A 23,103-nucleotide genomic window follows, 5' to 3' on the forward strand; every position below is an offset into this window, starting at 1 on the left:
AGTTAAGTGATCTTTCTGAAACTCAGTTTTCACATTTGTAAAATGGGATTAACAATTTCTACCACTTAGATGTTCTGTGTCAACTAGACGAGATAACACATGTAAAACTTAGCCTGTGATAAGGGTGCAAAAAAATAGTGGTGGGGATTATCATTGCTTTGCCATATATTATCTGAATATTGTGAAGCCCTAAGCAAATATGTAACAGCAATCTTGAATTTGCGTTGTTCAATTTTTCCCTTTGTACCCTTAGCTTGGCTATTGGTCTTGATTCTTTTTTTACAAAGATAAGAAAATCTCACCCGTGAAATGCAGTCCTGGATGCATCTTAGAGCCTCAGGTTCCTCTTTTACAAGATTGAGTGACGTTACCTCTAGCGCACCTTCCGTGGGGCGAGAGGCTTAAGCCCATACAATTATGAAACTATGATATTAAGTATTTATAAAATGATGCCTATGTTCTGCACTGTGCATAACTGGAAAAAAATGAACATCTAGTGTTTTCCAACTTTCACTTTGCAAACTAACAAATAATGGCACTGAGAGCTCTGGGGTTCCGTCAGATCATAACTACGCTGCTACACGGTCCCCTGACTTGCAATTAGAAATTAAAAACTTAAGCACACTTTGAGCTATTTTCTTCATGTTCTCTGCAAACTTCGGAAAATTTTAAACAGAAGCTTATATTAAATATAATCTTCAGAGTAGATGGGAGTCCATAATGTATTAAGGAACTTGAAATAACATTTTGAATTTCCTTCTGATTTTAAAGCATTATATTTTGGCTGTTCAACAGATTTTATACAATTCGCTACAGAGAAAAGGATAAGGAAAAGAAATGGATTTTTCAACTCTGTCCAGCCACAGAAACAATTGTGGAAAATCTAAAGCCCGACACGGTTTATGAATTCGGAGTGAAAGACAACGTAGAAGGTGGAATTTGGAGTAAGATTTTCAATCACAAGACTATTGTTGGAAGTAAGTACCTGGAACGGTTTGTCTCAGCAAGCTTTCTGTAATGTTTTTTCTTTTTTCCCTAATTAACAAATTCTCAATTATCTTCTTAGTTGTGTGATGTGAGATGATTTCGTTCCCATCCTCTAGCATTTGAGAGAATTCAAAACTGAAGTTATTGACTATTGATATTACAGAATCTTTTTTATAATGAATGCTTTTTTAAAAAAATGTGATAAACTAATATTTGATGCCTCCATTGATAACAATTCATTGGCTATTGTGGTATTTTAATCAGTCCTGACCTATGAACATCAAGTAAGCAAAGTACCCAATAGTGCGTGTGAACGTTCAGAGGGGAGAGCTGGACCCGTAGACGCGAGCCCGCACAGTCTTCAGGGCCCCCGGCTTTCTTCCTGCCCTCCCTTCATTCAGGTTTCACTGAAATTAACATTTGAAATGACAGTAAATAAAGTAATAGCCAACTTAGAGAGCGTAGGAGGTATAGTTGTCTTCATAATTATTAGTTAGAATTGACTTAGGAACAAGAAGAACAAAAATAATGTCATTTTCCTTTGTTTTTGTCAGGTAAAAAAGTAAATGGGAAAATCCAAAGTACCTATGACCAAGCCCACTCAGTGGTACGTACCAGGCTATTTTCAAGCATGTTTTCTAAAAATTGTGTCTACATTGTATTTTTCTTTTAATAAGGAAATAGTCCTATTATAAGATACTAACACTGAATTAACCGACTAGCTATGGGATGTTGTGTAAAGTAGCTAAGGTTTTAAGAATTAGTTTCTTTTTCAGAAAATGGAGCTGAAAGTATGAGATAGGTCATCTCTCATTTGTTTAAAGCTCTAAGATTCCACATAGTTACTCTAGTATTTCAATATTCCAAGTATTTTGAGATTATGCTTGTTACCCTGTCCTCTGGGATGGTTTTCACTGTATCGTCACAAGGTCGAATTAGTACCTGTTCTTCTTGACATTGCTATTGTTCAAATCTTTCCTCTATTTTCTATCACTTCCTACTTAAAAGAGTCAGTTCTTTCCAAAATGGAAAGTTTTGGTTTTTAACATGCCCAGCTTCTTTCAGTTCAGGATATGTTTGTATATTTTGTGTGTCAGGCATTTTCCCCCGTTTACACAGCCTTTTCTCTCTCACTTCGGAAACTCAGTCCCTTGTTGTCCTCTTTCCCTCCGCTTTTCAAAATTGTTCTCAGGCAGCATCGTCTCAGTTATGTACCACCTACTGTAAGTGTCAGCCACTGCCTCACCATCACAGAGTTGTGTGCATTTTAAATCACATGCCAGTTATAAAGTGAGGGGCTTTATGTCCCTGAGCAGGTGGTGGAGGTGCTTTGGTGAGAAGAGGGGCATTTGGTGCTGGCTTTGCTCCCTCAGTGTTGGACGAATCCAGCCAGGGAACTTTCCTCCAGTCAGGTGAACACACAAAGGCTCGGTTCGTGGTTGCAAATTTGCTCTATTCAGTGTGTGCCTGATGTAGTGGATGGATATGTCTAATTCATGTCTAATAGTCCACATAATAGCCCAGTGACCAGGCAGCGCAGTCTGGAGAGAGAGAAAAAGTACTACAGACCTCCCTAGAATAAAAAAAATGTAGGATTCTTTTCAGTGACAGAAAATGGGTTTGGATAAAATAGAACTGACTGAGTATCAATCCTGATAAGGTGAATGTTTCTGTGGTTTGAAGTGGCAGAAAAGTGTGTGTGTGGGAAAATTATTATCAAGTCAAATGAATTATCAAATGCTCAGGAAAGTGTTTTGATGTATTTCAAATCATAATATAAGAAAGGAGGTTGCAGGTAAATTCCCAGACCTAGATTTTTTCTTTCTTTCTTTCTCTTTCTTGCTTTCTCTTTCTCTTTCTTTTTTAGGTTTTGATTTTTCCCTAAATATCTGATATTTAGAGATTTAAAATGTATGAAAATGGGAAAAGAAATTTTAACAAAATTACCTATAACATCAACAAATAAAGATCAGTATAAAATCATTTATCCTCTACTGATAAAATTTCAGATTTTATTTTTCTGTTTGCTAAGCATGTTTTCATTATAAAACTAAAATTATGCTATATATGCAATTTTATGTCTTACTGTTTTCACTTAGCCAAAATAGGGCATAAGCATATTTCATGTCATTAAATGCTCCTCATAAACATAATCTTAATTGCTGTAAATTACGTAATCTAAATACTCTATCATCTACTCAGTCAGTTCCCAATTTGTAGGCATTTAAGTTATTTCTAATTGTTTTTTAATCACCAGTGATGTTATGGTAAACATTTATGATCATAATCTTTATTGACATTTCTAATTGTTTCCTTACAATAGATACTTAGCATAGAAATTAACAGTTTAGATTTTTAAGATTTTTAAAACTTCTTAATATGTATGGATCAACGTTCTTTCCAGAAAAGTTGTACCAGTTTACAATCTTGCCCACAATATATCAGAGTTATCTTGCTATAGTCCCCTGATTACCAACATTAGGCATTTCAATGATGAAATTTTTGATTAATGAAATAGTTTAAGGGGTTTATTTTAATTTCTATTTCTCCAATTGCTGATAAAGTAGTACTTCCTTCTCTTGTTTATTAGCCATTTGTATTTTCCATCTAATGACCTTTAGCTTCAGTTTTTTGTTTTTCGGGCGTCTTGTGGTTTTTTTTAGTGAATAGTTTAAAGACTTTATAGATTAAAGAACATTGGCCTTTTGTCTGTGATATCATCTAGAAATATTCTCACATTTGTTATTAATTAATTTTATTTATGGGAACTTTTGAAATAGGCAAGTCTTGAAATTTGCTTAACCAGATTATTCGTCTTTTCCATTGTCATAGCTTCAATTGCATTATATTTTAGGAAGCCCTACCCTATCCAGAGGGCAGCTACATATTTCCCGATTTCTTTTTCTTTAGTCGTATAAGTGGTTTGATTTTGTAATAATTGAGCTCTAAACTGTGTGGGTTTTATTTTGCTGTATCGGATGGAGTAAGGTTCTATACAGACTAGGTTATGTGTTTTTTTCTGAATAACCAACCAATTGGCCGAGCACCGGTGTTGATTTGTGCCATTCCCTAAGGTCCCTTTGGCTTTGTCTCCTTTAAATCCAGTCAATGTTGTGTAGGAAAGGGGAATCTGCTGTACCTCCAGGGGAGCAGTTGGTCTGTCTTTCTCTTCTAGAACGTCCTCCCTCTTGTTGTGAATGGTTTCCTAGGAAGCAAATCTTATCTCCCACCCTCTTGGCTGTCGTGCTTTATCTTCATGTGACTCGATGTCGTTTCTTTCATTCCTTCTTTTTTGTGATGATATCCCCATAATTTGTATTTATTTTGGCAAAATATTTCATTTAGGGTGAGTTACTCAGCAAGATTGGGAAAGACGATTGACGTTTTACTCCCAAGGAATTTAATTTCTTTTTCACATCATAAATAGCCATGGCGAGAAGGGCCAGGAAGAGACTTCCTGCATCAATGACACAGAGCCAGGCACTCTATCACTTCAAGCTGTGAGGCGGAGCACCCCAACTCCCGCCAGCTCTGACGAGCTGCAGTTTGAAACTCTTGGTTATTTCTGAAGGAAAACCCAAATTGATTGAAAAAATATTTTAAGGCTTCTCTGTGAGGCTTTCTTCATTGTTCCCTTCTAGACAAGAGGAAAAGTGTTTCATGAGCTGACATCTGTGCTCTTGAGTAGCTCTAGAACGTGGAGAAGTTAAAAAGGAACCACTTGGGACAGCCTTGAACATCTTATGAGGCCACTTAGAACTGATTCTGAAAATTGATTTGATTCTTTAAAAGTATATTTTAATCCAAAGTCAATATCCAAATATTCACACATCTCTTCTCTAAGACTGATCTTAGAAGGCAGTATTTCAAGAGATGTGAAATTAATTCCAGATGTTTTGCTTTTAGAATCTTAAGCAAAAGACGCTTTGAAAAATATTTTCATTTATATCTACGTGCTTACACCTAAAACTGACATGCAGCAAAAACTCTAATTAACACCTGCCAAACAGAGATCCTGGAAATGGGAAACACAATTTGAACTTTAGGCTATCCATTTTAAAAAGGTAAATAATATTTAGGTTAAAAATTTGAAAGTTAAATACAGCCCCATCTTAAGCATCTGGGTGCATTATATGCTGTAATTCACGTATCTGAGTCTGTGACCTGCTGGCAGCCCCAGGACCGCTGTACAAGTGACACGTCACAGGGGTCTCTTCTGATTGGTGAGTGTCTTTGTTCTATCAGGGCTTAAATACTTTCGATACCACCCCTGCCTGTACCTCTAGAAATATCAGAGAAATGGCATATGCATAATCAAAAATGCGATTCTTTCTTTATAACTTACGTCACTTGAGATCCATGTAATTAAGGAAGAAAAAACACATTTATCATGATAATTGTTCTATTTAGTCCATTTTGAGAATCTAGAACACTCTTTTTATGAAGATGAAACCTAATATTTTTCTGTTGGGTTTTATTATATAAAAAAATAAAAGATTGATGGCCAGAAGGACCTAATTTTTATATATTATATTTTTAAAACCTTAGTTATCTAACTGGTTCATTAACTAAACAATCAATTTTTGAAGTATGTAGCATTTATTAACAGAGATTTAAAATACAAGTTCAATTATTTAATTAATCCAAATCCAAATCAGTATTCCCCTAAAATATGATATCTATTTTCACCCTTCCATTCTTTCTGTCAGAGACCCACCTATCTTTTTAAAAAGCCATGTCTATTATTGGCAAAAAAAAGGAAGTGGTGTCAATTTTTAAAGTGTAACAAGCACCAGACAAATGAAGTGAATAGGAAGAAATACCATACGGTCCCCAGCCACCCCTCACCATCAGGTACCACTGTGTGATGCATGAATGCATCGGGATCCCTCCATTCTTAGCCATTGTTGTCCTGAGTAGAAACTGGAAAGTTTATATCTAGGCCAACGACATCGCCAAAGGCGTATGTCTGATTCCTCCCTAGCTGACCAGAAATTGGAAGACTTTTGCAAGGAGGACATTAGATTCATTCTTAGTCAGATGTTGGGTTAAATCAGTATGTTTCGTAACTTTTGTTAGGACATCCTAAGAATGAATTAAAACCAGAATGTAATATGCCCAAGTTCTTTCCATGTGGTTTGGCTCTCGAGCCCCTGAAATTGGATTCTGCGCAGCCCTCAGCCACTCCCCAGTGGGCAGCTCCTCCTCATCTCAGAGCCTGGAAATCTACAGTGAACATCCTGGCACCACGAAAATGCCAAACGGACAAACCCGTCAAGAATAACCTGCAAAAAGTAGTGTCCTGGTGTTATCACTACTTCTAGTAAAGCTAATTTTCAAAATAATATCAGGAAGCAGTTAGTATAATGCAGAGTCCATTGAAAGCCCCTCGCCCTGTGTGGCCACTGCTCTGGTTGTTTCTGGATAACCACAGGCTTTTCCTAACCGGGACTAAAAGGCAACTATCTACATCTTCAGGGACATAACCTTTTAGCATCCTCTCTTCATTGAATCTCACCAATTGGCTACTTAGCCACAACATCCCAGAAAAATGGTAAAAGTGAATTCCCTTAACCAGTCACCCTGCTCGGCATATAGTACAACCTGGGTTCTTAAGGGACAGGTGTCTCAAAACAGAAAAAAATAAAATGATGCATCTCTTATGGGATAGGTGGGAAATATGTTTACTTCTTGGTATACCATAAACATTTAGAAAATAGTTATTGAATGCAGATGGGACAAGAGCAGAGAAAGGAAGTGGTGATGGAGGTTTGCAGCAGGAATGGGGGTCAGCAAGCTATTAGAGAAAAGAAAGCCAGCAAGGAAATGGCCTAGGAAAGAAAACTGGACCAAGTAACATCCACAGACAGCAGGTGTGCTGAGGCCGCACCCGCAAAGCTGTGCAGCGGCTCGCGGGACTTTCACTGCCTCGCTCCCCACTCCGCTGCGTGAGACTCCTGCGCGCACCATGTGGTCACACAGTAAGCCTGGGACAGCAAAGAAAGGCTAGTGGTACCTTCATAAAAAACATTGTACATGAAAACAGTTCAATTAAAATTGGTTTGTGGGGCTGGCCTGGTGGCACAGCGGTTAAATTCACATGTTCTGCTTGGGCAACCTGGGGTTCGCCACGGCACCCCTTGGCAAGCCATGCTGTGGTAGGTGTCCCACATATAAAGCAGAGGAAGATGGGCATGGATGTTAGCTCAGGGCCAATCTTCCTCAACAAAAAGAGGAGGACTGGCTGCAGATGTTAGCTCAGGGCTAATCTTCCTCAAAAGAAAAGAAAAGAAAAGAAAAGAAAATTGGGTTGTAAATGGTTAAACACTGTTAACTTGGAAATTATCACAATCTTTCATTTCTCAGTGGGTCCAGGTAACAGATGTTTTCCTACACTTTTGAAAGAAGACACAGAGAAAGGATTCACAGCATGGATTTCTTATTGGGGATTTTAGAGCCTTCAGCATAGAAACTTTGAGTAGAAGGACTGTCCTGATGCCATTTAGAAACCTACCTATAGAGAGGTAGCTACTTGCTCAGTAGTCGAGTCTTGGTGCGTCTTTGGGTTACAGATTAGGTAAGAGAGTAATTATAGGTCAAGAAGGAATTGGATTCTGCAGCTCAATGATTTCTTTATTTTTGGCAGTACATATTGTACGTATAGTCTTGTCATCATCTTAATAGAACACTGGTCTGTACTCAAGAACTGAAAGAGAAACGTTGTTCCATTCATGTGAAGAGCGGAGTATTTTCCATTTGTCCTTGTCAAAAAATTGTTTAAAACCAGCCACCACAGCAAAGGAAATATAAAATTGGGATAATGGAATTCAAAGGCAATCAACACAGCAGCATTTAGGTGTTCTTGCTATAACATGACATGTCTCTGAAAAACTTCAAATTCTGCAAAACGTGCACTAGACACAGGACTCCTCAGGAAAATAGAGGACAAAGCGTTCGAAGCCCCTGGACTGTGGCCACAGCTCTAACAAAAACAATTACTAGTTCCTGGAAAGATAATGTGGCTCCTCTGGAGCAGCAGGCATTTCAAATTCTCAGAAATGATGGAGGCCGTGTGCTGCAAGGCTCTCACTGGAGCAGGACAGGTGGAGGTAAGGCAGCCACATGAGGCCGAGCCGTGGGCCTGACTGCTGCTCTCTGGAGAAGGATCCCATGTGTAAACGTGCGTTACTGAATCTTAGTCCATTCAGGCTACCATAACAGAAGGACCATATCCTGGGTGGGTTAAAGAACAAACCTGTGTTCCCCACAGTTCTGGAGTCTGGGGAATCCAAGATCAAGGCGCTGGCAGATTTGGCATCTGTTGAACGCCTGCTTCCTGGTTCACAAGCAGCCATCTTCTCACTGGGTCCTCACATGGCAGAAGGGTGGAGGGAGCTCTCTGGGGTCTCTTTTATAAGAGGACTAATGCCATTTATGAGAACACCACCCTCATAAGCTAGTCACCCTCCAAAGACCCCACTCCAAATACCATCACATTGGGGATTAAGTTTCAACATATGAATTTTAGGGAGACACAAGGTTCAGTCTATAGCGCTGGGTCAACAGGTATAGAAGCTCCTGTTAAACAATAACCTGATAATAGTAAACTTTTATTTTTTGTGGTTTTTAAACACAAGAATCTTAATGTAAGAAGAAAAATAGGCAATAGTAAGCTTGGTATTGTGGCCCTTCTTTGTTATGGGCATATCATTTATTAAAATGGGAGCATGTTGTTAGCAAGTCTCTCTTACTCACAGCTATAAACACCTGTGTGGTGACTATCTCATCCAGCACATCCTGGATCATCAACAGATCTGGTCCATGGGGCATCCGTATCACATACACAGGTTAAGTCAAGCAGCAAGAAAGCAATCTCATGCTTGCCCCATTAATTCAATCTAATGTTTCTGTCTCTATTAGCTGCCCTCTCTTAGCCTGTTGCCATGTCTCTCACATGGCTATCTTAGCCTTGGCTCAAATGATGTCCGGTGATGACTCCGCCTTAAAGTGAGCACTATGCGTGTCTCTAATTCCGGCCACTCTATGACATCAGAACTTCCTGGGGGAAGCCTGAGGCAATTTGGGAGAGGAGGGCACAGTCCCCTGGGACCTGCCCTTACAATTCTAAGGTCCTTCATGAATAAATACGTGCAGAATGGTTAAGAGTACAGGCTTTGGAAGTAGAAATGTCTGGATCTGATTTGCAGCCCTGTCTTCTTGGGAGAGGACGTGCCTGGTGTCAGGAGCTCATGGTGGTTGTGTTGTCTGCGGTGGCAGCAATTGAATAAACTCAAATAATTGATGGTGACTGGTTTTAAAAGATAATATGTAGCTTAACATCTTTTTCAGAGGAATGTAAAGACTGAATTTGGCTGGGTATCATCACAAATGAAGTGAAAATCAACTAGTATTCAATCCAGAGGACTTAGGTTCTTTTCATTGCATTTTCTGAGTAAACCAAACTAATGCGAGTTCTCAAGAAACTGCTTCTGTCGAACCTTTGGACATTAATGGGGGAAAATCAAGTGAGTCCAACAAAACAGAGGCAGGAATATGTCTGAAAGATCCTCCAGCAACTGTTAAGCCAGTGTTACAGGAAGCTTCATTGAAGAGAAGAAAACGCTACTTCTAGCTCTTTGATTGTTTTTAAAGTTAACATTAACTCAAACGCTGACTTTCTTCCTCTCTCTTCAGCCATCGTATGTCCCAAGGAAACTAATCCCAGTAACAATCATCAAGCAAGGTAATCTGTGCGGGTCTGCTCTGGATATGTGTCCCGAACTATTTTTAACGCACTTTTTAACTGAGATAATTAAACATAGCCTGTATTTTCTCAATTTTTCTGATTATTGTTTTTCAGAAAAAGTTTGAAGAAATCAGCATGGTCTAGTAAATTAGAAGTTGATAGATAATTTTGGCTGAGCCCGGGCTAGTCCCTTTATTTGGTTGATTAGGAACGAAGCAACTATAACAAGTATTAAGTTTTAACGAGCCAGTTAGATGCGTGTGGCTTTGCTCGGGGTGAAGCGACGTACATGAAGAAAGTCATTAAGACGCTATTTGGACTAATGGCATGAAAACTATGATTTAGGGGCCACTTTGGGGAAACAAAGACATCTAGGTGTTAAGAATTATAATGTCTTATTTCATGTTAGTATCCATTTGTTTTTGTTTTGACTTCCAGTTTTTCAAATTATTTAAAATGACTCCATTGTTTCCTGAAAGTTTCTTGATAGGAGAGAGCGGGCACTTAAAATAGTTCTTCATTTTAAGAAAACACTGTCCCAAGTGAACTCTCAAAACAGGGTCAGCTAATATTGGAATTACCCAAAGATTCTTAGCTTTGAGACTCTATATTTTCTAATTTTTTACTACTGAGTCATTGCCCCATTTTGTGCTGGTACTCTAGCTTGGGTAGGCCACAGGGAGGGGAGAAGAGGAAGAGAATTTTCAGCTCAGGATGGACCACTTTATGAGAGTAAGAGCCTTTCATTACTTAAATGCACAGGTGTTAAGGTAACATCTGCTTTCTAGTCCTTCTGTTGGCTGTGTAGCCAACCCAATGAGTTTCTTTCTATTAATGAAAAAGTTAGATCAGGGCTTCCCCACTGCAGATGGCTTTGCATTATTAGCGTCTTACTGCTTCCTGACTTGTTTTCTTTTTTTTTACGTCACACTATTAACTTTCTGTATCTCAACAGTGATTCAGAATGTCACTCACAGGGCTTCAGCGAAATCTCCAGATAAGACTCCCTATGGAGGAACGATACTAGGTGAGTCTGTCTTGAAATCTACACTTAGGTTAAGCAAGTCAGGCTATTTTTTGATAATAGGGGCCTTGTGGAAGGCACTGTGAGCAGGTCTGTCAAACTGACTCATTTCCTTTCAGTATTTAGCATCCTGGCTTATGTCCATTCCAGGCGAGGAGCCAAGAGGTGCTACCTCTGTCACAGTGTTGGAGAAACAACTCTAGCCCGAGCCTTGTGGGAACATGGCACCCAGCCTACCTGCTCCACAGGGTTGTTGCAGTTATGAAGGAATCTTTGTCATACTGCACTGATCTTTTAAAAATTATTATTAATAGGAGTGTTTTTTGTTCAGCACACATCTTAAGCAGCTAGTTTACAGTTTTTGGGTCTATGGATTAAAAGCCATAGGATTTTGGTAGTTTGGTTCTGAATATGGAAAAGATTCTGTTTAAAAGTTATGATCATATTTTTTCCGACATTTTAAACTTTGGGTTAAAATTGACTAAGCAAAATAAGTGCTAAACTTCATAGTTTCTAGTGTCTGGTGCTCTGAGCTTCATGTCATGGTGCATTTTCTTTCTCTTATCTTATTTACTTCTTTTTCTTTGCAGTCCACCTTGTTATTCCAGGTCTTAATGAAACCACCGTAAAACTTCCTACATCCATAATGTTTGAGATTTCGGATGCACTCAAGACACAATTAGGTAAGCAGAAAAGTTCTGTATTTGAACTTTGCAGTGACTGAGTACCAGCACAGAGATTCTTAGGATGTCCGAGGAGTCTAACAAACGAGCTGGTTGGGGACATCAAAGTAGAAAGTAAGGGACAGGCATGGGTGCTGTCGGTGGGAAAATAAAATGGGGCAGCTGTTGTGAAAACAGTATGACCATTCCTCAAAAAATTAAACTTAGAATTACCATGTGATCCAGCAATTCCGCTTCTGGGTATGTAACCAAAAGAAGTGAAAAAAGTTCTCAAAGAGATACTTGTACACTTACCTTCATGGCAGCATATTCACAATAGCAAAACATGGAAGTAACCCAACTGTCCATCAACAGATGAATGAATAAGCAAAATGTGGTCTATCCATACAATGGAATATTATGCAACCTTAAAAGGAAGGAAATTCTGACACGTGCTACAACCTGGGTGGACCTTGAGGACATTATGCTCAGTGAAATAAGCCAGTCACAAAAAGACAAATACTGTACGATACTGCTTTATGAAGCCCCAGAAGATTCAAATTCATAGAGACAGAGAGTAGAATGGTGGTTGCCAGCGAAACGGGGGTGAGGGGAATGAGGCATAAGTGTTTAATGGATACAGAGTTTCAGTTTTACAAGATGAGAAGAGTTCTGGAGAGGGATGGTGGTAATGCTTGCACAACAATGTGAATGTATTTACTACCAGTGAACTGTACACTTAAAAATGGTTAACACTGTACATTTTGTGTTATGTATATTTTGCCACAAAAAAAAATTTTGGGAAAAAAAAGTAAGATGCAGAGAAGTTGGAGTGTTAGAGATACTCATATAAATCACATTCAATAGGGAAAGAGTTCCTTTATACTTACATAAAATACATTTACATTTATGAAAGAAGAGACAGCATTTATCAAATTATCCAAAATATACACATTTCTATAGGTATGATTTTCAAATAGAGTAATTGTTATAAACTGTCCTTATTATACTATACTATGAAGGGGCCACTAGATATTTTCAGTGGGAACTGATGCAAAGGTCAGGTCTATTAGAATAATTATTTACTTGAGATTGATACGGCTTCCTGCTTCTAGAAAGAACTCGATATGGTTTCAGTGTTTAAAAAATGTAAAGCTTAACGGTTTGGAAAAATGCCCAACAAAACCCTTTAAAAGGGAATAATTGTGGCGGTCAGTGGGCTCTGTTAGTTGCTGCACTTGAGTGTCAAATTAGTCTGAATTTTCTCTGCAGCAGGGGATCTTAAACTTGATGGAGCATCAGAAGCCCTGGAGGGCTTGTGAGCACACAGACCGCTGCCCCCACCCCGCAGAGTTCCTGACTCAGGAGGCCAGGGTGGGGCCCGAGAATTTGTGTTTCTAGGGGTTCCCAGGTGATGCTACGGCTGGCCCAGGAGCACCACTTTGAGAACCGCCCCTCTAAAGTCTCTGGAGAATGTCTTGGGCTATTGAGAAATATGGAAAGAGACAGCAGGCTGTGGTAGAAATTGAACAAGATTTAAAAATGCAGAATATTTTCCCTGAACTGGATACTGTTAATTTGAGAACTTCCTGGAAGAAGGATGAGCAAAGCCTGAAGAGAGTGGAAGAGCACTTAATTGGTGGACTCTTAGACTTACAATTTTAGAAAAATTTTCACAATTTACGTCTCACCATTTTATTAAGATGTGAAAATATTTGCCAACAAGTCTTCACGATTTTGCGCAATCCTTACATTTTTACAGTAAAATATTCATAACTGTTAGTCCTAGAGTGAGTTACCTCCAAGCACGTAGACAGATGACTGTAACTTTGTACATCAGGCTTGATCACCTCCCTTTTAGCTATAAAACCCCGTGACTCAACTCTGCATCATCTAAATGCTGTGCTGAAAGCCAGGAAGCCTCCAGATTAAATTTCCTCAGTGAACCTGTGTTTGGAATGAGAGCTCAGGACTCTCACACTCACCTAGTTCTCTGCCCAGAGCCTGTACACCCGGCCCTGAGCCTGGGGAGTCCTTTTTAGAAGGAGAAAAAAGGAGCCCACCAATCTCATATTGATTTGGTCCCAACCTGTCCATGAAAACTACAAAACCCAGGATTTGTGAAGGAGACTGAAAATGAGCAGAGTTTTTGCCGAGACCACTGCTGTCCATTTTGAGCTGGAAGGTGTTCTAGTCCTTAGTTTTGAGAGATATTTCTAATTTTTTGTTTTTCGCGAAGTTCCACATGCTATCTTAATACCAGGTCAGCCATTTTGTTTAATTTAGAGAGTTAAACTGTGAATTTTCTTTTGTTTTTGCTTTTGTTTTTCTGATATGATTCATGAAGCTTCAGGATTGTGATTTTAATGAAAAGAAATTCTATGCAAATAGTAAATGTCTTTTTAACTTGTAATCTGGGGAAACACCTATCTTAAATTTAACACATTTCTTAGCAAATTTCTTACGCGTTGAAGAGATCGACAGCCAGTATGTTTGAAATGGTCAGTAAATTCACTGAATGTACCACCTTAACAGACTATGCTTAAAAATTACATTGTAACTTTACCATATTTTTGTGAAAAGAATGTAAGCATAAACAATTCTTTATACTACTGAGGGAAAAATAAACTTTCCTGAAGCTATCATTGCAATTCAGAAAAGCCCTGTTTTTTTGAGGGGGTAAATCCTAAAAATAATGTCCTCATTCCAGCAGGGCCCATCACGGGACATCAAGAAATTAATAGCTTTTGTTCTAAGAACACGTGGTGTGAATAGTGAGAGAAATAAACAAGAAAGCTAGTGTGAACCGTCTCCCAGGGACATACAGAGGGTTTGCCAAAGCCAAGACTTAGCCAGCCAAAAATGAGAGGAAACAACTGTGTTGAGAAAAGGTACAGAAGAATCAGACAGGAAAAGGAATTTCCTGGGGTTTTGGCAGTGTTCTGATGGCATTCTACTCTGCTATTGCCGAATCTGCAGTTGCCCAGGGGCAATGTAAGTGAGTGCTCACGGCGGGATAGGAGACGTAAAGAGTGACCCATTCAACTATCTTCCTTATCAACCAATTCCTCTGATGCCTGAAGTGCCACATGCAGAAAGACGATACACCTTTAGAAGGAAGTAGTGATGTGAAAAGAATACAAATATTTCTTGGGAAGGTTGTCTACCATTTTTAATTCATTTACAGCCTAATTTTAGATTGATATGATCACCAGCTAAGGGCATGTTTTGAATATAAGGAGCTAAAGCAAAGCAATTCTGAGCATTGCCTAAAAGTCTAGGATCTGGAAGTTAAGATAATAAATGAATAGTCCTAGTTAGCCAGGGACCCCGCGAGAACGTAGGCTATTGCACTGGAAGGAGAGGGTTAGCAAAGTTGTCCTGACCCAGAGGAGGACACTGAAAGAGGAGAGAGTGTCAAAGAAGAACCCGGTCATCTAACATTGGAAAAAAGGACAACTTCCTTTGGTACATGCTGAAAATAGCAAGATCAGAGCTCATAAAAATTTGCAATCTAAATGTTTTTTCTGTGCTAACAATCACAACGGTTCTACACAAAAGCTATGACTATAAAAGAAGCAGGAAAAAACATTGATAAAATTTAGGAATTTTAAAAATAGAATTTATCATAAAACTCTACTGGATCTGTTTCTTTAGTTATTCCAGAAAGAGAGTCCTTTCTCTTTCTGTCCTGCCAAATGAATTTGAGCAGTGATACTGAACATTTCTGTTGTGCAAACAAGCTAGGCCACTTCATATGCACATAAATCCAAAGCATGCACTTGACTGTCAGATGTGGCAAGTGTGCCAGCCCTGGTGACACCTCCTGCTGGCACTTGCAATCACTCCTGGGAATGACCAGCTCTCTGCAGGAATGGATTGTACGCCTCCACAATATGGAAAACTGATTTGCCTCTATCAACAGTGTGAAGGAATGACTTCATAAATGTTTTTAAGTCCATCAGAAGTAAATAAATATTTTGTGCCCACGTTAACTGAAAAGAAGAAAATGGTCTTGACAACAGTGCTGGGAACTACAGAAGGAGGTTACAAAATCTGCATCCTCAAAGAGCTTTGAGAGAACAGATTAGATCAGTAGATCTCCACAGAGAGTGATGTTGTCCCCCACTGGATATTTGCAGTGTCTGGAGATATTTTCGGTTCCCACAGCTGTGGAAGTGGTAGTGGAATCCAATGGGTAGAGGCCAGAGATGCTGCTCACATCCTACAGTGCACGGGAAAGGCCCCGGCAACAAAGAATCATCCAGCCCAAAACATCCATAGGGCCAAAGTGGAGAAGCCCAGGAAGTTCTGAACAGCCTTAGGACTCAGAAATCTCATCTGATGAGAATCAGTTCAAGGGGACAAGGTCAGGGTATCCCAAAGATAAAGGAATTCTTTCATACCACTAGACTGCTTCAAATTATTACAAGTAGATCATTGAGTCAGTGTGCTAAACACATGAATCAAGTTAATTCTAAGCACAGTTTTTAAATGAGAGATATTTTAACCATTGGGAACTGTGCTTTAGAAGTGTACTTCCTTTGAAAAAGAATACCTAAATTTTAGAAAGAAGTTTCCTGAGTGGTTGTCTGAAGAGGGAGGGGGAAAAAAAAGGAAAAACAGCTGATTTCATTCTTTACACTAAATTCCCACAGAGACCAAAAGAAATGATCTATGTTAACATGTGGCTGAAATAAATAACTGTTGGTATTTTTTTGTGACAAATATTTTCAAATAATTTTGTATCCTATGTGTGTTATTTGTGTTTTTCTAAAATTTCAGTGTCATAACCTATTACATTTTTTTCTGTGCATAATCACGGAAAATTTCTACTCATTGATTTTGTTTTAATTAGGAGTATTTGAATATAAAATTCCGAGGAGGATTTGCAATACAGTCTGTGCCGTCCAGAAACTCTATTTCTGAATCAGAATGACTTGAGAGTTATCCAAATATTGGTTGTAATTTGTTTTCTTCATTCCAATGTTAACTTAGATCTTAAAGAATTACCTAGGGTTAATGAGAAGGAATTCTGAGGACTGTCGTCTCTCATACTAATCCTGGTGGAAATGCACAATGACGTTGTTGACTGCCTGGGGGAAAGGATAAGAACAGAGTAGATTTCTTGAAGTAGTTGGTTACTTGATTTTGTTTTGAATGAATTATAGTGGGACACTGCATTATGAGGAAGTGAGGTAAATTGTTTGTTCTCTGACTTTTTAGCTAAGAATGAAACCTTGGCGTTACCTGCTGAATCTAAAACACCAGAGGTAGAAAAAATCCCAGCACAGCCCATAACAGGTAATGAGATCCCTATGTTGTTAACGTTGAGAGAATGAATAATATATTTTTTCTAATGGCAAATGATTGGCAAACCTGTACCTTTTTTTCAGTGAAGAGCCAGTAGGAAATTCATTTTGATCATGAGCACGAAATGATAGGAGGTTCTAGGTTCTTCATCTGATGTTTGGAAAAACAACAGACGCAAAATGAACTGTTGAATCATGTAACTAATACATAATCCGGAAGCTATATTTTTGGCTCTAAGTGAAAGTTGTTACCTCAACATTCTGAAATATTCTTGTACTTAAATGTAGTACTGTGTGTTTGGGGCTTTCCTTTTATATGAAAACGTAAGACCGTTTTTGATTTCTTCATTTTCACAAGTGGTCTATTTAGCAAAATGCCATTATCTCTCATGAATCCATAGCTTGATATTTATGAAAGTACCTGGAATCATTCAATGACAATGTCTCTGGAAGATTAACAAACCTAGTGTGAAGAACACATGAGAGCTCAGTAAAAATCCTTTAAAGAATAAATGCAGTATGCGTTATTCCCCATAATTCATCAGCTGTTACTAACAAACATTCAGCGTTTCTTCTATGAATGAACTACCCAAGTCCAGCCCAACAGAGACATACTATTCTCTGAAATATGGAGTTTTTGCCAAAGTAATACCACCTCATCCAGGACTCAGTAACACAAACATCTGGTGAGAATTACCCCAAATCCACATTTAGCAAAGTAACTCCAATCTAAAGTGAATTTTTTAACCATAAAATTGCCTAAACTGAAATATTCAATTCATAAAATTGCCATAGATTGAAATATTTACCTTGTCCTACACTCTTGGACTCATAACTAGTCCAGAGAAGACAAAGATTGGTGGAGAAATAAAATAACTTGATTTCAAGAAACCTATTCAAGTACAAATATGTCTGATGGACTAGGAAGTATATGGTCCTGCCTACAGGAGAGAGATGGACCTTCCATCTCCCACTTTCCAGAGAGCTAAGGCAGAGGTAGAAGCTATTCAAGATGCTGGGATAATCTATTCGAATGAAATTCCTAGTTGGTTTTCTGACTTCAACGTAAATGGTCGACACCAAGAAAAGTGTAGGCGTCACGTTCTTTTCTGCCCAAGAGATTCTACTCATTTTTCCCAATTATACTTTCTTCTCTTGGTGCACTGTCTGATGGGAGAGTCTACAGATTTCTTAGTTCTCTGCCAAACCTTCCTCAGAACTTTCCACTTCAGAAACACTTAGGCAAACACCGTAACAGTATTCAGTGTTATTGTGTTTATTTCATGTCCTTACTCTGCAAAATTCTGGAGCTGTCTAGCTTACCATTAATTCCAGATCTCAGTGAAAACTATTTTCACTGAGGAAACTATTTACCCAAAAAATTCTTTCTTATTTCTTGAAAACTGTTTACTCGAGTCGTCTTCGCCTTTGGTCTAGTGCTTGGAGCAACCTCGTGGCTAAGGATTTGAATCTTTATCATCTCAACCCGGTTCCAAGCTTTGCCTGGGGCTGCAGTTTGGAAGAGAGAAATCTTATAATGTCATAGTTCTAAATAAACCTTTTTGCCCTGGGTCATTCTTTTACTTGCCCATTTATTGATTCACTTAATAAACATTTATCATGTGCTTCCTTACTGTACCCCAGACATTGTGCTAAAGCCCTGGAGATAAAGAGAAAGAAAAAGGCAGACAAATGAAAAATTATGATTCATCTGATAAGTGCTTTGATGGAGGTCGTTTCAATGTGTTTTTTGGAACACAGAAAGAGACCTACCCAGAGAAAGGATTGGGAGGAGAGCCAGCTCAGGCACCTCGGGCAACCCCGGAAGTCCTGAACAGAATTAACTTGAATTGGTCTATATAAGTATCCGTTACTAATTCTAAAGGGCAGCAAAAGTGCCTATGGTCTGTAGTTGCTTCATCATTTTATCTTAATTTCTAAAGTTGTCTTTTTTGCCTTCCAGTGACTCCTGAATCAGTTCCAAGAACCACTAAACCCACCGTGCCTAGTGCATTAGACATTTCAGAAACAACACTGGGTAATTCTAAGAACTTTTTTTTCTTAAAAAATAACTCCCAATACTCATAGAAAAGAAAAGTAAGCCCAATGCCTTAGCACCCGCCCCACTCTCCCCCTCCCTGGCAGTAGTCCACCTTCCTATTTCTTGGGTCAGTTCGACTAAAGAGTTAGCAACACACCTTGATCCTGGTGACTGATACCTAGGCAGCTCTGGATGCTAGATGCTAACCACATGCCCTTTAGCCAGTCTCTCGGGATGTGTAGAAAAACCGAATTCCAGCCTTTTGCCCCACAAAGCTTGGAGGGGTGGGGAGACCTGGAAGTCTTGACTATGTGTGTGCTTTCTGCTTTGATTGGCTTTTCCAAGTCTTGTGCGTACTAAACTTGAGGAGAATCCCTTGAAGTATAATGCTTTTTAATAAAAATTTCACGCCATGCAAGTTAGCTGCCTCTTGGCCCAAGAGATTCTAACTTGCTTTGCTCTCTTCTCCTGAAGAAAAGAGCCAGTGTGTATTTTGTCTGTACTTGTGACGTTGATCTTCATGCCACACCATGGGCCTTTGAAAGTATACCTTCAAATTTTAACAGCTGTGTAAAACTTTTCCAGGGGCAGCCAGCTATTTCCATGAAAGGCATCAGCCTCCTGGTGCGCACTCCCTTGTAAGCGTGCTTCACACGATCATGGTTAAGCCACAGTGCAAATCCCCACTCATGCAGCTGCTAACCGAATTCTTCTCTATTGTAGTTCTCAGTGAAAGGACGCCGGAAGCATCGCAAACTAGTCTAATACCTAGGTTTGAATTGCCACTGAGCACTCTAGGTAAAATTTATTAACCACTGCAGGTTCTTGTTACCTCGGAAATTTTATACATGCTTGGAAGGACTTCTTAGGCTCATTCATTCAAATTCATCTCCTCGCAGGAAAGGAGGGACCATGTTTTATAGAACAATGACCTCCCCAACTGCAAGCCCTCAAATGTTATAAAAATCTTTATTTTATAATTTAGGATCCTAAAGAGTCACTCTCTATGACAAATCTTTCGGTTGTTTTTCTTTTTGGTGGTCATGATTTGATTCTTTTTAATTCAAAGTCACTGTGTCACTGAATAAATTATCTTCTATATTTTTCCTAAGTATCTTTTTACTCAATTGTTTCTCTTGATAGAGAAAATAAATTTATGATATCTCTTCAGACTGCTTCTTAGAATTCTTAGAATTTCTTTAAGTACAATATCAAAAAAGTTGTTGAGAGGGAGCTTTCATATAAATCCACATAGTTACCACAATTCTATTTTTAAAACCTCTTAGATGGACATTTTCCAGTCCAGGTGTGTCTGATGATTGGTTTGAGTTTAAATGAAATATTTCTAAGAGCATACACACACATAGCTGAAGAAGTTAGGAAACTAATAAGGATGAGAAGAAGAGCCCACATTCCTCAAATTTAGGGGCTTGATTTTAAAAAATAGAAACCGAAGCTTTATTGTATTATCCAGTATTAAAACACAGGAGTAAGAAATACTACTAAGGTCCCTACTTGATGTGAGTCACTTGCTGTTTCGTGTTTGTTTTTTGTTTTTGCAAGCTTGAGATTTTTAAAATCTTTTCTCTATTACTTATACCTCAAATCATAACATTTCTTGTGTGTTTCATTACAGCTCCGAAAAGCATTCCAGAACTTCCTCAGGCAAAAACATCCTTCCCTTTTGAGAAAGCTGGGGGCACCTTGGGTAATAACAGCACCTTAAATCTGGTGTGAAGATGTGGTTGGTGATTGCTCAATTCTGTGGGACACACCACTGGGTCCTATCTCTGCAGACCTCAATGAACTGATGAATTCAGTTAACTCAGCCAAACAAACAAGTGGTCAATCTGGTTAAAAAAAAAAAAAAAGAAAAAAAGGAGCCAGCCTGTGGCATAGTGGTTGAGTTCCTGCACTCCACTTTGGCAGCCTGGGGTTTGTGGGTTCAGATCCCAGGCTCAGACCTTTGAACCACTCGTCAAGCCATGCTGTGGTATTGTCCCACATACAAAATAGAGGAAGACTGGCACAAATATTAGCTCAGGGCCAATCTTCCTCACCAATAAAACAATTAAGAAAAAAACTCACCTGTTTGTCTGAATGGGTTTTCTACAAATTTAGTGACAATCATCAGTCTGTTAATTCTATACAGCCCATTTAGTTAGCTTTCTGACCTCAATGTTGAGAGTATGATACCACACTCTGGTCTCTCTCTAGTCACTGATCAAATGCTGTCAGGAGCGGATGCATATTGATTTCTCCCTGATACGTGATGACTTTTTATTGGATCAGTATGTGCGTTTTATTGCAGGCTTCTGGTAGCCACTTAACCATGCCAGCAACCTATTTCTGTCTCTTCATCTTCCCAAAAACATCTTCAGCAAATTCCTTTTCTTTTTGCTGTAGCTTCAAGTGAAAAGCCATGGATTGTACCTACAACTAAAACATCTGAAGATTCCAAAGTTCTACCACCTCGAACTGGTAATTGCTTTCTTTTTAAAAAATAGATTGGCACAACAGTATTGAATAACTTGTTTTTATTTTTATAGACTCCTTAGTTGAATATCAATATACTTTGTAGTAAATGGTAAAGCTATAATCCATTCTGGATACTTACATCAATCTCACTTTTTTCTCAACACAAAAGCAAAATGGTTTTGCATTTGTTTTAAAGATCTGTGTTTCAATGTCTGGATATATAATCAGAAATCTGGCTAGAAGATGGACCATGAATTGGCTCATTGATTTTCTAGAGATCTCTTTACTGACATGAGAACAGTAACAAAAGTAAGATGCATCATGTCACGGTCTGATGTGACAGTGTGAATTTAACGTTTCCCTTGCAGGAAGATATTTGCTTCTTTTTCAGCAAAATATTCAACAAACATTTGAGAGCTTACTATGTGCCAGATATTTTCCTAAGTCCTACACTCTGTAAACACATTGTGACACAGAGCAAAGACCTCCGGTCCTGGCATTAGTAATGGACTTCAGTTCCAGTTCTGGCTTCCCCACTAACCATATGACCATCTCCCCTTTTCTGGGTCGTCATTTACTCTTTTGTAAACTGTGGCGACTGCCTTTTTTCCCCTGAGAATTCTTGTGTTCCGCCACTACAACTCATAGAAGGAGATCACTTTCTTTTTGAAAAATAGATTTTTCTCAGTTAGAAAGTTTTCTCCTATACATCTTTTCTTTGATGTCTAGCAGTCAACTAAAGAGAACATTCAGCAAATGAGAATTACAAGGAAATCTCAGAAAACACTATGATTACTTCCATGAATTTTGTTTTACTTGTTTTTTAATTTTTGTGAACTTGGTAGTTGTAATTGTTTTGCAGACATACAATATAGTATAATAATATAGTATGTACCATAATATATTATATGCTATACAATATATCTATATATACTGTACTATAGTATATATAGTACATACTATAGTATTACATATCATAGTTAGAAGTTCATGTTATGAAGTTAAGTACACCGACATTTTGTGGTATTCTCCAGAAGAGTCCAGCAGAGGACTGGTGTGAGAAAGGATGAGATTGAGCCTTCAGATGCGTAGATCTTAGTCAAATTATCCTTTCTCCGGTAAGTGTAATGGGCTCAGATCTCAGCAAAAGAGAAGACGGCATCAAATGAAGCAAGTGTGTCTGTTATAGACTCCCCCAGTTTTCTCAAGTGGGAAAACCCTTGAAAGTTGGCTACGGTTCTCAGCCAATCCAGAGAAGCCTCACATTGGGTCTTTGGTTCCGCTAGTCATTGACCCTAAGACTCTGGTGCAATTACTTAATGTGGGAGCAAAGATACCTTTAGAAATCCAGGCCACCTGAGTCTAAAATCTGGGTTTGGGGTGGAGTTTCATACTGAGTGTCTAGTTCCATTAGCTGTCACGCAGGCACAGCTGAGCTGTGACTGTGGAACAACAACTAGTCCACCGGTGTGTGTGACGGTTTAAGGCTGCACTACAGCAGAGCTGGCCTGACGGCCACATCCTTCACGTCTCCCAGCCCAAACACTTTGGGAGCCCACTGGACTGGAAGAACTCTTAGGTCCCTTTCATCTCTCAGCTTTTGGGTTATAACATAGGGAACATAGGATCCCCCTCGGTTTCCCTTCAGCACCCTCTAGTTTTTCTGACTCTATGATTATTCAAGAGCAAACTGACCAAACTCTCAAGGAGACCATTTATGAAATTTTAACACCTAGGACATGAATTATATATAAAGCCTGAATTGAAGCAAACATTGGGGATTGGGAAGAATATGCTGGAAGGTGAAGGTTGCAGAGTTACAAAGAGACCAAGACAGATAAGTTTGTAAATCC

The 23,103-nt window shown here is 38.8% G+C and overlaps 1 protein-coding gene and 1 long non-coding RNA gene across 52 annotated transcripts in view; one reads left to right on the forward strand and one right to left on the reverse strand.

Moving 5' to 3' along the window:
* Positions 1-23,103, forward strand: part of ABI3BP (ABI family member 3 binding protein) — a 238,347-nt gene that overhangs the window by 99,799 nt on the left and 115,445 nt on the right. For 18 of the 50 annotated variants that reach the window (XM_070243854.1, XM_070243860.1, XM_070243859.1 and 15 more), the window contains exons 5-14: positions 796-977; positions 1,542-1,594; positions 9,682-9,730; positions 10,689-10,760; positions 11,348-11,440; positions 16,646-16,723; positions 18,695-18,769; positions 19,496-19,570; positions 20,409-20,480; positions 21,179-21,253. In XM_070243854.1, coding sequence (XP_070099955.1) covers positions 796-977; positions 1,542-1,594; positions 9,682-9,730; positions 10,689-10,760; positions 11,348-11,440; positions 16,646-16,723; positions 18,695-18,769; positions 19,496-19,570; positions 20,409-20,480; positions 21,179-21,253 — 824 coding nt within the window. The remainder of the gene's footprint in view (positions 1-795; positions 978-1,541; positions 1,595-9,681; positions 9,731-10,688; positions 10,761-11,347; positions 11,441-16,645; positions 16,724-18,694; positions 18,770-19,495; positions 19,571-20,408; positions 20,481-21,178; positions 21,254-23,103) is intronic. The other 32 variants (XM_070243857.1, XM_070243862.1, XM_070243868.1 and 29 more) reach the window with 2 other exon arrangements.
* The window catches only part of LOC138919281 (uncharacterized), a 140,547-nt gene that overhangs the window by 18,638 nt on the left and 98,806 nt on the right, over positions 1-23,103 (reverse strand). The window lies entirely within an intron of this gene.

This window comes from Equus caballus, chromosome 19, assembly GCF_041296265.1.
Source record: "Equus caballus isolate H_3958 breed thoroughbred chromosome 19, TB-T2T, whole genome shotgun sequence".
Lineage (NCBI taxonomy): Eukaryota > Metazoa > Chordata > Mammalia > Perissodactyla > Equidae > Equus > Equus caballus.